Source organism: Pituophis catenifer, unplaced genomic scaffold (assembly GCF_029215685.1).
Source record: "Pituophis catenifer annectens isolate HBS135680 unplaced genomic scaffold, rPitCat1.0.hap2 SCAF_2, whole genome shotgun sequence".
Lineage (NCBI taxonomy): Eukaryota > Metazoa > Chordata > Lepidosauria > Squamata > Colubridae > Pituophis > Pituophis catenifer.
Window position 1 is genome coordinate 113,302,973 of NW_027256882.1, and position 17,726 is coordinate 113,320,698.

Genomic DNA, 17,726 nt, shown 5'->3' on the forward strand with positions numbered 1-17,726 from the left:
AAAACTTCGGAAGGAGATGGTGGGGAAACAGCATACGGCCAAATTGTAGGAGATGACTAGGTTGAGGCTGAGAGAGAGGTCAAATGTGTCATCAGTCTTGAGTCCCTTTGTTCCCACAAGATATGTAAGTCCAAGTCCACTTTGAATTCCATTGACTCTTATTTATCGGCAATTTACTTTGACCATTATTACGTCAGATTCTTGTAGAAAGTGTTAACATGCAATAAATCGATATTCATTTGAACCGCTCTGACTCCTGATTTCTTACATAAAACTAGCAAAATAGCAATTTTGTTTATCATATGTTATGAACAATATAGCAACATCATGTTTCTCATATGAATCACTATCAATGAAAATTATTGGGTTTTTAAAAATTATTAGTTAATATGTGCAAGTAGATAAATTAGGAATTAGAACATTTGTATAGTAAGGTTTACCTTGAATAATCTATTGTGTGCAACATATTTTTTTTCTGCCTAAAAAAATATTCAGGTTTTACCAATAATATAAAGTGACTGTAAAAAAAAAAAAAAAAACCTAATATAAACCGATGCAGTAAAACTGCTGGTGACCATTAAAAATGAGCTCTATTTAATCGTACCTGCAACTTGACCAATTGCTCCAAGCAGAATGGCTGTTATAATGATCCCGGGATCGAATTAAGCAGCGGTAACCAGAATAGCAACACAGTTTCTTAGTAATGGTCATGATGTCTCCATGATGAAGTAATGACGAATGATCAACTTCAGAAATCTGAGAATAAAATTACAACTTCCATTTAATGAATTGTAAATTCATTTACCAAGCACATAAACCTAAAAAGCATAGAGTTTCCAGAAAGGATGTGTCAATTCTCCTTAATCGAGATAGACAAGGATGGTGATGTTGAATTCAATTCAATTTAATTCTGATTACATGTGATTCTCATCCTTGTTTTAGGAGTAAAAAAAAAAAGACAATTATAAATCCCTCCTCGTTCTGTTTTCATAACAAATCTATCAGGTTCAGTTGAGAGAATGTGACTGGTCCAATCTAGTGGGTTCTATGATCATGTGGGGATTTGAGCCTAGATTTCCTTGATCTCAATACCTTAATCAGTAGACCATCTGCTCCCTACATAATGAAAAGATTATCCAGATTTTCATTATGTCCATTGAAATATACGGAAAGTGCTAAAACTGAACTGGCTGAAAATTCATGAGATTAATATCAGGCAATAGAAACTGAATCATTGACATTTCCCAACCTTCACTATTAAGAGGTAATGTCTTCTGCTATGGAGCAAATGAAAAAAGATCACTATCTTCCAAGTGTTCCAGATGTATCTATACAGAAAAGCAACAGGAAGCAACATTCCTAAAAATCTGGATCCTTGATTTAATCCAGAAAATTCATTTCGGGACACTGCTACAGGCCATTGTATGCCAAGACAATTAGACACAGAAGCAATTCCCTTGTGCCATCATTCTGCTGAACACCTTATTCTCATAGTACTGTCTTATGCCTAAGTATATTTACGCATGTTGTCTGGCTGTTATTATTATTCTCATCTTCTTTACTACTCCCTCTTATAGGTATCGTTATTATAATTATTATTGCTCTATTGCTTTGCATGCACACTGAAAGCTTTTGAACCAGAGAAGGTATGTCTAATAACACTTTATTGTTGGCCAATAAAGTATTCTATTTCTATTAATTCACCAAAAATATATGGGATAAAACAGAGATAGACAACTTGATACTCATCACAGATTTTGAGTTACTTCATTCCCAGCCAATTTGATTAAAGTTCAATATTTCAGAGATTTGTATCCAAACTTTTATTGGACAGCAGAACTGCCTACACCAGATTGTCTGCTTCTAGTTCATCAACTATCTTATTTCCTGTTCTCATTATTGTCATAGTTCTGCAGCTGTGTGTCTTAAAATATCTTCAAGGAAAGTACATCTGCTTAAAAAAATTACCTCTTCATTATTGTTGAAAACCGTTTTGATCTGGTAAGTAAGCCCAAAATAAGAAACTGGGGTGCTCCAGGTTGCAGGATGTAACAAAATCAATGTGCCATTTCTGGTAACCTGGCACAGAGAGATATCCGGCTTTACTGCATGAAACAAGCAAATGAATATTATATGTAACTGTATCTATTTTACTTAGACTTTTAAATTATTACATACTGTTAACATTTGTCATTTTTAATGAGCTCAGAAGGGTCACATTTATTTCAAGGCTGCAATATGATTGCATATTAGCTACTTGTTCTTTTATTATGGGAGAAAACTGGCAGGAACCAACTCAAAGTAAATATTTCAGAATAAGAAAGGTGACTGTCAAAGAAAGATGACCAAGTCAAAGTTGTGTTGATATATAAGTTTCCTTGAAGCCTACAGTATAGTTTTCGAATGAAAAACTGGGTAGCCTATATCAGAATTAACACATTTGTGGACCTCTAAATAATCGAGACTACAATTCTCAGAAGCACCAATCAGCATGGCTAATGATCAGATTAAGGGAGCTAGAGTCCAATACATTCAGAGGGAGCTCACCCAGATTACATATATGTGCTTAAAAATGTATACTCTTTGATCATCATAAGTGTAAATGGTGTCAAATCTCTGTGAAAATTAGCCAGGTGGTCTGTGTGCTCACCTTGGCAGGTAGTAAAAAGATTAAGCAGACCTGGTTACTAACTGACTAACCTGGTTAATACCTGATAGGAGACTAATTGGAATTCCCTTGGCTAGGAAAAGAAAGGGAAATTGTCAAGAAGCTACTTGAATGTGATCATGAAGTTATAGAAGTCAAACTCAATTTTCGAGACTTGGATTTGAACTATATGAAAAATCAAAGACATTGTAAGACTGGTGGGCAGGAAGGTTTTCAAATTTAAACATTATCCCTGAAATGGGATTACTATTAGACAATCCTAATTTGGATAAATGCATTGTTTATTCTTGTCTGGCAAATTGTTTTGATTTCAAAAAAGCCACTCAGAAATTTTCATTGGAAAATGACACCTTCTTCTCTCTCAGAAAGACTCACAAGCGAGCGTATGTTGCCCTCTACTGTCCATATTATATATTGCAGCCAAAAGGAGAAATTATTTTTGTATATGGAAATTGTTATTTTTTGTTTCTCCTCACAGCCTGTTGAATTGACAAAATGAACTATTTTGCATGACTTACGGATGTCCTTGATGAAGAAATGTCTGGTATGTTTCTCATAGACAAATACATCCGTCAAAAAAACATGAAGAAACACTACAATTGGTTCATACTCCTCAGTATATGAACAGGGATTTTCTCTTCTGCAGGAAGCCGAATATTCTGTGTTTGTTGTCTCAGAATTAATGTCACAAATTACTGTTCCTGATGCAGACCTGCATTTGAAACCAAGATCCAACTGAGCCATGATTTCTACCTCTTCTTTTTTAAAAAAAAACCTTAACTAATTATCAGATTTAAAACATCCGCAATGAAAATAAATAAATACAGACTTCAGAAAATATGTTTTAGAAGGTTACCCTTGAATTATTGTTAGTATTAGTATTGTTAGTTACACTGAATTCTCTCATGGGATCAAAACATTTAATAGCTCTATCCCACAATTAGTTTTCATGGGTTAGATAATTTTATCAGTAGATAAAAACTATTTCTCATAATAATCATAAACATTTACTTTGCCCTAGCTTAGACAATATGACAAGCCCAATGCTATCAGCCATTACATTATTGGCTCATTCATCTCTTAAAAACATTTCATATACAATGCTTTACTATGTATTCTACTTCGTTAACAAATTTGATTTTATTGAGTTTAATTGAGACCACTCTAAAGCGCATAAGCAATAGTTCCAAATTCTAATGAAGTTTCAAAATGGAATTGTACTATGACATCACTGCTCCATCGTTCTTTTGCACTGCAACATCATATGAAAGTACTTAAGAGGCAGAGTTTATGTCACAGTTCAAGCTTCATCACTTGTCCTTCCTTCACAAACAGCTTTCTGATCAGGGTATTTACAAGATGGATAAAATCTATGTATCCATGCCCAATTTTTGACCTTCCTTTTAACCTGCAATTAACAATTATATGTGCAATATAATAATACATTAAATGACTTACTTTGTTTGATTTTCATTTTCATATTCAATCCGAAATTTTAAGTTTGGATTTTGACTCTGCACTTTCCAAAAGCATGTGAAGTTCCCCGAATAATTATTTGCTTCACAGTAGAAATAGGCCTTTTTCTCTGGATCTAGAGGGCAAAAATAAAATGGCCTTAAATACAGCATGTTTTAGAGCATGCTAGTGACTATTTCTAATTTATGATTTAATGCAGGGCATTTTCAGGGCATTGAAAGCATCAAGATGAATAAAAAAAATGTAAGAATTTATTTTGCAAATATACACAAGTAAATTATATTATGGTACAATGTACATAATAATTCTGATCCACAAAGAGAGAGAGAGAGAGAGAGAGAGAGAGAGAGAGAGAGAGAGAGAGAGAGAGAGAGAGAGAGAGAGAGAGAGAGAGAGAGGATTCTCAAGTTTGTTTCTTAATGTTCATGCTATTCTCTCTTTCCAATCATCTGAATTCTATCTTTTTTTTAAAAAAATATTTTTATTTATTTATTTATTTATTTATTTATTTATTTATTTATTTATTTATTTATTTATTTATTTATTTATTTATTTATTTATTTATTTATTTATTTATTTATTAAGTTTATATACTTTTTCCCATTGTCTCTGCAAAGGCAGGAAGAAGTCCGGTCATGCCTTACTCCTGTTGGTGATAATTTTTCTTCTTTATCTATAGTGGAAATATTATTACCAATCCAAACCTTCTATATTTTACCCTACTCTTATTTTAAATTGTATGTATAAGATTTTATTGGCGATATATGTTTGCACCTTGTGCTTTGATATGGCCTATGGGCTAATCAAAGCTATCATTTTAAACTGTATTTTATTCCAATTTCATTTTAAATTGTTTTTATCAGATTTTAGTAATAATTTGTGTCTGGAACTCTGCACTTCAATATGGCCCAGGGGCTAATCAATAAAGTAAAGTAAGTACCAGTCCAAACAATATTCCAAAATACATTATTGATTAGAAAAGCCATTCCCATTCCCATCCTTAATTCTATTCCCTTTCCACAAGCAAGTAAAGAAATGTAAACAACCTTGCTGTTTGCGTATTGAGAAATAAGTTGCATTTGTCCGTGTGAAGGAAGGAGTGGGGGAAGTAACACGTTTCATTCTCTTCCTTCAGGGAAGAAAAAACTGCTTCTCCCTTTCCAGAAAGGAGATGATGATGATGAAGAAGATGATGATATAGAGAGACGTGGAAAGATTGACAAAAGGGCATAGGCATTTAGGACAGAGCTTTCTGTCTTTGAAGTTTCTGCCCATGATATCATAGCATCCGATTCTTGATTTGCAATCCCACATTTAGGATTCTTGTGCTAGCAAATCCTAGTGTCAAGGATCTATATATAATGGCTTACTATTGGATAGTCTTTTGGGATATCAATTCTCATGCTGAAGCTGTTTCCTAACTTTGTCACAGCTTTATGACAGCTATCAAGTCCATATAGCTGTTCCTGAACATCTTAATTTGGGGGATAGCCACATGCCAGGTTATTGTGAGTATGGATCATTGATCAGATCTATGGGGCAAGAATAGACAATACCACCTGCTACTTGTCCTCACTTTACACTGCCATTATTATTATTTTTAATAAGTTGACCGGTGTATTGTTCAAATGCTAGAATATTTCTTTTTTTAACACACTGAGCTATTTAGGAGCCAGAGTGATACCGTTCTTCCTTATAAGTAGTAGCAAAACTGATGAAATGATATACCAATGAACTTGGGAAAAGAAAAGAAGAAAAAAGAAAGCACATTAAAGTAGTTGACTCTGGGAAAGAAAAAAAAAATATTCTAAAAAAATAATTCCCAGGTTTTTCACAACTGATTTTATTTTTGCATGTCAGGCAAATGTTATTAATGGAACATCATTGGTAATAACAACTGCAGCATTGATTTTGGAGCCCAACAGAGAAAATGGAAGAAAGGAACATTTACTTTAAACCTGATCGTTGTACTTAACATATTGATGCTTTAACTTCGTTAACTTTGTAATGCATTTTTTTCAAATATAATATGAATGTATGAATGTCTAGTGAGAGAAAAAGGAATAGCATAACAGCTGTGGAATTGTCCAGCATCTTGATCTGGACATAATTTTCTTAAAGTGGCTTCATGACTTAGATCAATCAGCATGAGAATGGGGCAGGATCATCTTAAGAATGCAGTATGGAAGTTCTCTTGTCAAGTAAATGGGTTAGAGTATTGTAATCTGGTTCACCTGTAATCATAGGATTCAGTGGTGGGTTTCAAATTTTTTTACTACCGGTTCTGTGGGTGTGGCTTGCTGGGCGTGGTATGGCTTGGTGGGTGTGGTTTGGTGGGCATGGCAGGGGAAGAATACTGTAAAATCTCCATTCCCACCCCACTCCAGGGGAAGGATACTATAAAATCTCCATTCCATCCCCAATCCAGGGGAAGGTTACTGCAAAATCCTCATTTCCTCCCGATCAGCTGGGACTTGGGAGGCAGAGAATAGATGGGGGCGGGGCCAGTCAGAATTTTTACTACCAGTTCTCTGAACTACTCAAAATTTCTGCTACCAGTTCTCCAGAACTGGTCAGAACCTGCTGAAACCCACCTCTGATAGGATCCCTTCATTTTGAAATATAACTCTCACAACTTATTCAACTCTGTAGAAGTAGGAAATCTATTAGATTGGTTGATGGAATCTGAAAAATTCCTGAACACTTTTAGGGGATTTCTGGATAACATTTTGGGTTTTTCTGCTAAATCACTTCAGAACTCTGAAAAACGTGGAACTGTTAGGCTAAATTTCATTGACAGGGTTTCTAAACTGAAAAAAAAAAAAAAACTGTTAGAAGCACTTCACAGTATCAAGTGCCCAAAAATACCTTTATGTGTCTCGGCAAACAAACATTTTATAGGAAAGAAACAGAAGCTAAAGAGAAATGATAAACCTAGTGAACAAGAATATGGAGAATATAAGATGTAATCAAAGAACAATTGGTTGCATAGGGATTTAGTTTTTACTACTTTTTGTACACACAGTTAAGAGAAAGATTCAAGATAGATAAGCACATTTGAAATTGAGTATCAAAAGGCAGAATTTGAAACTGAATTATATACAAACGATGAGCAAGTCATTGCCAAAAGTTCTGCTAAAATTTAAAATGACAGATGAACAAGTGGAAAAAAATGTATGGTAAAATGGCTAAGAATTTTGAAGATAAAATATTGTTGGAATAGTAGGAAAATTTATATTATGCTAGAACTTAAAAGAGAATAATATTTGTATTATCTTGTTAAAATTCTCGAATAATATTATATTTTAAAAAGAAGAAACAGTATGCAGTGTCGATGCTGCTCAGAGGGCTTACCTTTCTTGAGAATTGGTTCATCTATTTCTCCTTTTTCATTCTTCTTTGTAATGTAAACAGCATTGGAACTTAGAAGCTCATGTGTAGTGTTACTCCAACAGGTATAATTGCCAGCATCTGGAGTCCCTCTGACTCTTACTGTCAAAGTCCTGCCATTTCCTACCCATTTCAGGCCTTTCTTCCAATAAACCAATCCATGCTGACTTTCAGATGTGTCGCAGATGAGCATCAGGTTTTGGGGAAGTGCTGAATTATCTGAAGACCACTGACATTCCACGAAGTGCTCTGAACATTTCAAAATCATTAAGTTGTAAAACTCTAAAAGGGCAGGCAATGGTCAACCAACTGGTTCATCTAGATCCCAGTGCATGTACCCTGAAAATGCTAACTTGTTCTTACATTACAGCACTTAGTTTAAAAAAGTAAAGATTATACCACATGTAAATCAAAACAGTGCTCGTCCTTAAGCAGCTACCATAGTGAACCCATGAACAAAAGGCAACAGCTTCAGAAGAATGTAATAGGGTGTGTAGTTTGGGTAAGGCTCGGTTTCTACCTGCAAGAAAACTTGGCATGGATACAAATTAATGTTTAATAGCCCCCATATTGGAGGTACATCTAGCAGGAGAGGTACATCTAACAGGACCAAGAAGAGCCTTCTCTGTGGTGGCTCCTTCCCTGTGGAACATTCCTGCAGAATTAACTTTGGCCCCAATTTGACACTCTTTCACAAAACCCTGAAGATCTGGTTTTGCCAACAAGCCCAGGGAGCCCAGAGTAGGATGGAACCTATCAAGTGACTTATTTGATTGATTAGGAAACTGGAATTGTCATCAGGAAATTGGAATTGTCAACACTGTTAAACTTTTTAAAAAAAATATTAAGTTTTTATCTCTGAAAGCTACCCAGAGTAACTGAAAGTGAGTTGAGTGGCAATATAAATTTTCTTAAATATATAAATAAATAGTGAACTCTCATGTACATCTGTTATGTGATAACATTTTTTTTCCTTTTAGTACAGAGTTACAAATAGCTGACAGCATAGACATTATATACGTGATCATTTGGTATAGTTTCATTTCTATCTTGAACCCCTGTGGAACAGAACATTCTATTCTACATTTGCAATATGCCTACAAGTGATGCTTGTAGTTACTCATTGTCAAATCCATTACTGTGATACAATTACACATAGTCTTCAACTTATGACCATAATTGGGACCAGAATTTCTGTTGTGAAGCAAGGTGGTTATTAAGTAAGTCATACCTGATTTTACAACTGTTTTTGCTATGCTTGGTAAGCAATTCACTGCAGTTAAGTGAATCACACAATTGTTAAGCAAAGCCATCTTAGAATAACAGAGTTGGAAGGGATCTTGGAAGTCTTCTAGTCCAACCACTGCTTAGGCAGGAAACCCTATAGCATTTCAGACAAATGGTTATCTAATCTCTTCTTAAAAACCTCCAGTGATGGAGCACCCATAACTTCTGGAGGCAAGTTGAATTCTTCTTAAAAATAAATATTTGGGATTGCATCTGAAGTGCTCTAAGGCCTGCATAGCATAACCCCACACATTGTTAGTGTGGTGCAGTAGTTATGGTTTTGGTAAAGAAGATATTATTCAAGTCTATTCTTAGTAATGGAAACTTACTAGTGACTTCAAGCCAGTTTCATGCAAAACTATCTGGATTATTGTGGAGAAAAATTGGAGGAAGTGTATGGTGAATGTCATTTTAAGTTCCTGGATGAAAAACAGAATCTTATCAAGTAATGAATACATTTCAATAACTACAAAATTTCATTCAAAAACTCAGTGACATACCATTTGTTCTTATTTCTTGTGTTGCTGCTCTGTGAGCAACCAAAGTCAGTGTAAACATCAGGATAAATACAATGATTGTCATCTGTAAGGAAAAATAAATAAATAAAAGTAAAAATTAAAAAGAGCAACTCTATATATGATCGCACCTATCATTATGTAAGAGGCTTGCATATTTATAAATGAAGGCTCCAGACGTTTCGTGGATTTATTTACATTGTGAACTATTTTCCTCTGTATCTTATGAACTGACATATTATCTGCAAAGTATTTTCTTGATACTGGTAGTAATCTTTAATAAAGTAATCCCATTTACAATCATGGCAAGAAGCTAGCAGAGCCTTAAATCCTACTACCATTTTCATGGCGAATACACCCAACCTATAGAATATGTCAGTTGCTAAAAGCAAGGGTTAAAATATATAATGGAAACTATGCAACCTAGAGTTGCACCAAGCAAGTTAGACTGAAAATAAAATGGAGCATCAGGGTACTCAGATACCATAAACATATTTTTTCCCTCTGATGTTTGAATGGTCAGAGAAACGCAATGGTTTTGATGCTGAAAACAGAAAGGGCTCAGTGCTAAGAAATTAAAATGATTGAGTTTGTGGTAACTCCAATAGCAAAAGAAAGATTATTTGTCCCACACTAGGAAGATTTGATGTGGCAAAAATAATTGGCATTTATTACTTTATTTTCAGTAAATTTAACACGACTTCTCTCTTTTAAATTATTCAGGGGTTGAAATTAGTCGTTCTTTCATATAATTTACAATTGATACATCTTAACTAGTTTCTTTGGATTGTTATTGGACCTGATTTGATTTTTTTAAAAAAGGGGGCATATTAAAATAATTGCAATATATGCCACAAAAAATAAATAGAAAAATACAAAACATCATAGAAGTAAGAGAATCAAAGACAATCTATCATTCCTTATTGAACACCTTCAACAGAAAAGATTTCATCATTCTGAGGAAACTATTTTTGTTCAGACAGTTTTCCTGAAGTTCAGCAAAAAACTGTATCCTTGTAAGATTAAACCCATTGTTAATTATCCTTTCTTTGAAAAAGTCATTTTTTTTCCCTGACAACTTAAAGAAGCCTGCCTAGAGTCTTCCCTTCACCAAGCTAATCATAAACAACATTTCTAATAATTCCCAGAGAAGGGGGAGGGCCTTCTCTGTGGGGGCACTTACCCTCTGGAATCAGCTGCTCCCAGAGATAAGGAGAATTCAAGACCTCAGTGCCTTCCACCGTGCCCTTAAAACTTTCTTTTTCCAGCAAGCCAGGCTGGCTTAACATAACATTTTTTAAAAACATTTTTAACTGGTTTGTCATTTTAAATTGGGGCCAAATTAATATATCCTTTTAACTGTTTTTAATGTTTGTATTGTATGTTTTTAGCTGGCTGTACACCGCCCTGAGTCCCTCGGGAGAAGGTGCAGTATATAAATTCGAAATAAAATAAAATAAAATAAAATAAATTGGGTTTAGTTAAACCCAATATATCCTAACTAAGGATCTTCTGGATACATTTTCCTCAAAGAAGTACACTATCTATGGTCCACCAACGTCCCAAATCTTGTTCATATATACTGCTACATGGATTTGCCTCTGATCCCAGACTCATGCCTTTGAATTATTCCTATACAAAGAAAGATTTTCTATTTGTTCCCATTGAAATTCATTTTGCTTGTTTCTGCCCACTGCTCCAGTTTTCAAATCTTCCTGAATCCTGATAATGTCCCCTAGATGTTTGCTTTCCTTACTATTATTACATCATCTACAGTTTGGATAACCACATTTTCTAACATCTCATCAAATAATTTACAAACATTTTGAAAAGTAAAGGAGTCTAGAATTCTATAGTGTGCCACTTATTATTTCCTATCATTCATTTGTCCATCGGTCCATCTTCCTTCCTTCCTTCCTTCCTTCCTTCCTTCCTTCCTTCCTTCCTTCCTTCCTTCCTTCCTTCCTTCCTTCCTTCCTTCCTTCCTATCTCACAAGAAGTGACAAATAAATTGATACACAAATAAATATTGATGTACATTTCATATATACTTCTTGCCAGTCAGTACTCCTATCCTGGTAGGGCTGAATTTGGAAGAAAAATAAATACATTCTTACCTTTTCAGCTATGTCAGCTATTGCCAATGGTAGTGTAACATCACTGAATTGCGTTCTATCTGCTAAACACTGCTTGCCTTACGTATATATATATACGTTTAAATTTTGAAACCAAAAAAACACTTGGCTTAAACCACAGGGCCACAGAATTACAACATTTCCCTTTTTGCAAGCAATAAAAAAAAATTAAATACAAAAGAAACCGCTATGCAAAAATTGGGAGTCCCTAATAATTCTCAGAGAGGAAATAAGATTATTAGACTAACATTTATACTATGCAACAGGAATTTCCTTTCCTGCCTAATTTTCTTCCAGGCCATGCAAGCTTTTGCTCTACAATTTTAGCGTGACCTCACTGGAAATCCAGAATATGTTCTGAATTAGAGAAATGGAAATAACTGAATCTGGATGGATTTCAAAGTCCTGTCTTCGCATGCATTAAAAGCAGGAGAAAACATAACTCAGATGCAGGCATCATGCTCTAAAACGAAAATACATTTTAAAGTACAGGTAGTCCTCGATTTACAACCACAATTGAGCGCAAAAGTTATGTTCTTAAGTGAGAATTTGTTAAGTACTTGCGTCACCGCCTACTACCACCAATAGCCTCCCACCGGCCGGTACGCTCCCATAGAGAGGGGCTCCTCCGGGTGCCGTCAGCCAAACAATGCCGACTGGCGGCCCCCAGGGGGAGAGCCTTCTCTGTGGGGGCACCTACTATCTGGAACGAGCTCCCCCCAGAGATACGGAGGATCCCGGATCTGCGCACCTTCCGCCGCGCTTTAAAGACCTTACTATTTCACCAGGCTGGCCTGGCCTAATTTCCCCCCTCTTTTATAAAAGATTTTTAATTTTTAAATATCTTTTAGTATTTTATACATTCAATTTTAAATTGGTTTTAAAAGTTTGGGGATTTAAATTTGTCGGGGCCAAAATTATTTAATTTGATTTTATTCTACTTTTAAATTTTGTATGTATGTGTTTTATTGTTTGGCTGTGCACCGCCCTGAGTCCTTCGGGAGTAGGGCGGTATAGAAATCAAATAAAATAAATAAATAAATAAAATAAATAAAGTGAGGTTTGCCCCATTTTACGACATTTCTTGACATAGCTGCTACGTGAGTCACTGCAGTTGATAAGTTAGAAATCCGTTTGTTAAGTGAATCAGGTTTCCCCATTGACTTTGCTTGTCAGAAGGTGATCACATCACCCCGGGATGCTCTAGCAGTCAAAAGTATGAACCAATTGCCAAGCATCTGAATTTTGATCACATGATCATGGAGATGCTGCAAAGGTTGTAACTGTGAAAAACGGTCATAAATCACTTTTTCCATTGCCACTGTAACTTTGAACGGTCGCTAAATGAACTGTTGTCAGTCGAGGACTACCTGTATTAGTTAAAATAGATATTAGTTAGGATAATATGCCAGACGGTGAGCAGCAGCTGGAACTCAATATGTAACTGAAGAAGAGTTGAGGGTCTTGCAGAATACGAGGACTTTGGGACATCTAGTTGCAGGAAAAATTGCAAAAACAGAATTACAATGGCAACATGGAATGTAAGAAGCATAAACACAGGAAAGCTCAGTATTGTTAAAGATTAAATGAGCTTAGTACAGATTAGCACAGTTGGCAACAGCAAAATGAGATTTTATTTTTTTAATTTTATTTATTTATTTATTTTGTCAAGCATGTATTTTATGACAGATACAAGTGTAAACATAATTATAAATACATGAAAAGGATACGAATTGGACACTTTCAGTCAGAAGATTCACTGTTTACTACTCAGGACATGGAAAACAAAGAGGGAACAGTGTTACTTACATAGTGAAGAAGATTATAACAAGAACAGTGCTTGGCTACAATGACATCAATAGCTGAACAATATCAATTAACCATCATGGATAATCCTTTAATATATGATTATATAAGTTTATGTTCCAATGTCTGGTTCAGAAGAAGAGGAAGTTGATGAGTTGTATGATCAGGTTTAAATCAAAATTTACAAGAACATGTAAACCAGATTTGTTGTGCATGGTGGAAGACTGAAATGCTATTCTTGGAAATATTAAGGGTGAAAATGTAGTTGGACCACATGACCTAGAAAACTGAAATGAAGCAGGAAAACAACCTATAGGTTTCTGCTAATCCAGTGATTGTTGTTAACAGTCTTCATACATCTGAACGAATGCCAAGATATATAGACATTAAGGAGTATACAAAATTTTATTGGTTAAAGTAAAGCTCAGTTATAACAGCCAAAATAGGGCAGTGACTGACTGTAGAACAGATCATGAATTACAAGTTCAAAAACTAAAATGGGAGAAAAAAGTCACCTAATTTCTATGATATGAACTTGAGCATATCCCAAGCCGTGGTGGCACAGTGGTTAGAATGCAGTATTGCAGACTAATTTAGCTCAATGCCAGAAGTTCGATCCTCACCAGCTCAAGAGTGACTCAGTCTTCCATCCTTCCAAGGTCAATAAAATGAGGATCCAGATTGTTGGAGACAATATGCTGACTCAGTAAACCGCTTAGAGGGTGCTGTAAAGCACTATGAAGTGGTATATAAGTCTGAATGCTATTGCTATTTTCATGGAGAACATCAGGAATCTCTTTGAAGTCTTGAACATCATTGATCAGAACCAGAGAAACCATAGAATGAGCCTGCTGTTGTTAAAAAATTAGGGATGAATGTGAAAAAAGACTGCCAAAGATCAGGAAACAGAAGAAAACTGGATTTTAGAACAAATTGAAGAAATTGCCAAGAAGAGAATTGAAGCCAAAGTCAAGAAAGAAAAAGATTTCAAGAAGGAACTTAAAAAAAGAATTCCAGAGAATTGCTAGAAGTGTCAGGAAGCAGTATTAAAACAACAGCTTTGAAGATATCTAGAGTAAAAACAGGCATGGAAAAACAAGAAAAGTCTTCCAAAAGATCTTTGAACTCAGAAATAGGTTTAATATGTTTAAGGTCACCAATGGACAGATAGCCCAGAATTTTTTGATAGTGAGATGGGTGGCACACAAATTTAATAAAAAAATAAATAGTAACTGATTTCAAGAAGATCAAGCAAAGAAGTGTTGTCAACTTACAGTAGTCAACCTCCAAGATTTGTTAGAAGACAGTTCCTACCTATAAGAATCTATAGTATTAGATGATAGTTATATCAGCATTCTGGTCATTACCATTCAGGAAATTACAGGAATTGATGGAAGATTTTCAGAAATATGGTAAGCAAGAGAAAAATATCAGTAAACGTTGTAACCTTTACTGATCTTATATCAGCAAATCTGGAGAATGATACATTGACCAAGAATAGCTCAATCTATGTTCTGATATCAAACAAGGAGATTTAACTGACTGTGGAAACTAAAGTACAATATATTTAATTTTCCTTTCTAGCAAATAATGCTACCACCATCCCACAAAAATGAAAGCCCTATATCCGTGATGGTGAACCTATGGCACGTATACCACAGGTGGCACGCGGAGCCATATCAGTGGGCACGCCAGCTCAGCTCTGGTGTGCAGACTCCTAGAGAGGCTCTGGAGGCTGGGGACGGCAAAAAACATCACTTCCTGTCCTACTGGGATTTGGGAAATGGGCCATTTCAGGCCTCCAGAGGGCCTCCGAGGGAGTGGAAAAGGCTGTTTTTGCCCTCCCCAGATGCACAAAGAGGATCTGGAGCCAGGTGAGAAAGAAAAACGGGCCTACCGGGCCATCACGTGCCAGGAGCGGGGGGGGAGCGGGGTTGCGCACACATGCGCAGGGCGGGGTGCATGGAATTATGGGTGTGGGCACGCACGCACCTGAACCTCCCCCACCCCTCCCTCCTGGCACGCGATGGCAAAAAAGTTAGCCATCACTGCCCTATATGTTCAAGTTTGCTTTACAAAAGGCCGAGGAACCTGAGACATTATTGCTAATAATCCTGGATAATTAAGAGAGTCAAATAATACTAAAAAGAGATTAATATCTGTTTGAATAGAAGCTGTGGAAAATACTTAAATAAATAGGAATCTTCAGAATATCTAATTGTCGTCATGCAAAATCTATACATGGCTCAAAAAGCCACATTACAGACAGAACAAGGTGAAAGAATCGAATCGAATCGAATCGAATCGAATCGAATCGAATCAATCGAATAGAATAGAATAGAATAGAATAGAATAGAATAGAATAGAATTCTTTATTGGGCAAGTGTGATTGGACACACAATTATTGTATTTACAGTTCACCATACACTACTATAATTAATAAGCACATAAAAATGATAAATTAGCCACCACTGGTCTTCAACACTTCAACATAGCCCAGGCTATGATGTTTCTTCCTCTGGTTTTAAAATTACATTCATCTTCTTCCCACCCGGCTTCCCTCAATATACAGTATATTTCACATATAGGTTGAAGAAATAAGAAGAAAATATACAGCCTTGCTCTCTCATTTACCAATCCGCCAGGCTGTTTACTAATCCTTTACCAACCCACCAGTCTGTATCTCAAAAGATCCTTCACTTAAAGTACTGAAGTTTGCAGATGATCCAACAGTGATTGGTCTCATTTGAGACAATGACGAATCTGCATAGAAACAGGAGGTTGAACAACTAGCCTTGTGGTGCAACCAGAACAATCTTGAACTAAACACACTCAAAACCATGTAGAATGGTGGTAGATTTTAGGAGAAACCCTCCTATACTACCATCTCTTACAATACTAGACAACACAGTATCAACAGTAGAGGCCTTCAAGTTTCTAGGTTTTATCATATATTAAGACTTAAAATGGACACCTAACATCAAAAACGTCATCAAAAAAGCAGAACAAAGAATGTTCTTTCTGCGTCAATTCAGAAAGCTCAACCTGCCCAAAGAGCTGCTGATTCAGTTCTAGGGAAGTAATTATTGAGTCTGTCATCTGCACCTCTATAACTGTTTGGTTTGGCTCTACAACCCAACAAGACAGGCACAGTCTTCAGAAGATAATTAGAACTGCAGAAAAAATAATTGCTACCAACCTGCCTTCCATTGAGGATATGTATACTGCACGAGTCAAAAAGAGGGCTGTGAAAATATCTACAGACCCCTCACATCCTGGACATAAATTGTTTCAATTTCTACCATCAAAATGATGCTATAGGGCACTGCACACCAGAACAACTAGACACAAGGACAGTTTTTTCTTGAATGCCATCACTCTGCTAAAAAACTAATTCCCACAACACTGTCAAACCATTTACTAAGACTGTATTACTATTCTTCTTCTCATCCTTCCTATTACCTATCTCTTCCCACTTATGACCATAACCACATTGCTTGTATTTTTACTATTTATATTGTCCTGTTTGTTTTCTTGTATGATTTGATTGCTTATTAGTACCCTATGACTATGACTAAGTGTTGTATCTTACGATTCTTGATGAATGTATTGTTTTCTTTTTTCTTTTTTTCCTTTTATGTACACTGAGAGCATTTGTGCTCTCTAATGCTCATCTAATGCTTCTAATGCACTGTTGCAATATTGCTTAGTTGTCTATCTGGGGGATAGGAGATAGCTTCCTTCATAGCAAATGACTAAAGTTATCATTTTTATGTGCTTATTAATTATAGTAGTGTATGGTGAACTGTAGATACAATAATTTTATCTAGGGTGTCAATTAAGACCTGAACATTATTTCAAGAATTCCTCAAGGGTAAAAAAGTTGAGAAAGGCTGATTCAGAATATAAGAGAGAGTTTTAATCCTTTCCAAGGATCCTTTCCCAAAAAACCACATTTTGAGAGGGGGAAAATCAGCAGTCTACGAATGAATGAATGAATGATCAGAATTCTATATGAGAGTGGAATATACTAGATTCTTAGAAATTGTGTTGGGATCTAAACTATGGAATTTTCATATAAATGAGAGTATAGTTTTCATTAAAATGTCCAGATTACAAGATGGTTTCCCATTATGATGTCATAAACTTTTATGGGGAATTTAGAGAATATAGAAGATTCCATTTTATCCTGCTTCCCTGTAACGCTGCCAAAATGAGTCAGAGCCTATTGATTCTCAAAACTAGTTTTCCTGACATGCAGTCTTTCTTTTTTTTTTACCTCAGTCTCTAATACTGTTTTTTTCCATTACCTATCAATAATAAATATTTATGTGTGAAATCAAGTACCCACTAAACAAATAATTCACTCAATATTGTCAAACTATTCACTAAGTCTGCATTACTATTACTATTAATCTTCTCATTGTTCCTATCACCCATCTCCTCCCA

General features: G+C 35.5%; 1 protein-coding gene across 1 annotated transcript; it reads right to left on the bottom strand.

Annotated features, from left to right (window-relative positions):
* Positions 1–594: 594 nt before the first annotated feature.
* Positions 595–9,403, bottom strand: IL12B (interleukin 12B). Its single transcript, XM_070934399.1, has 6 exons — positions 9,322–9,403; positions 7,499–7,783; positions 4,127–4,259; positions 3,187–3,380; positions 1,969–2,105; positions 595–756 (listed from the first exon to the last, which is right to left on the bottom strand). Exons 1-6 carry the CDS (start codon positions 9,401–9,403, stop codon positions 595–597), a joined length of 993 nt encoding a protein of 330 aa, XP_070790500.1.
* Positions 9,404–17,726: the final 8,323 nt, after the last annotated feature.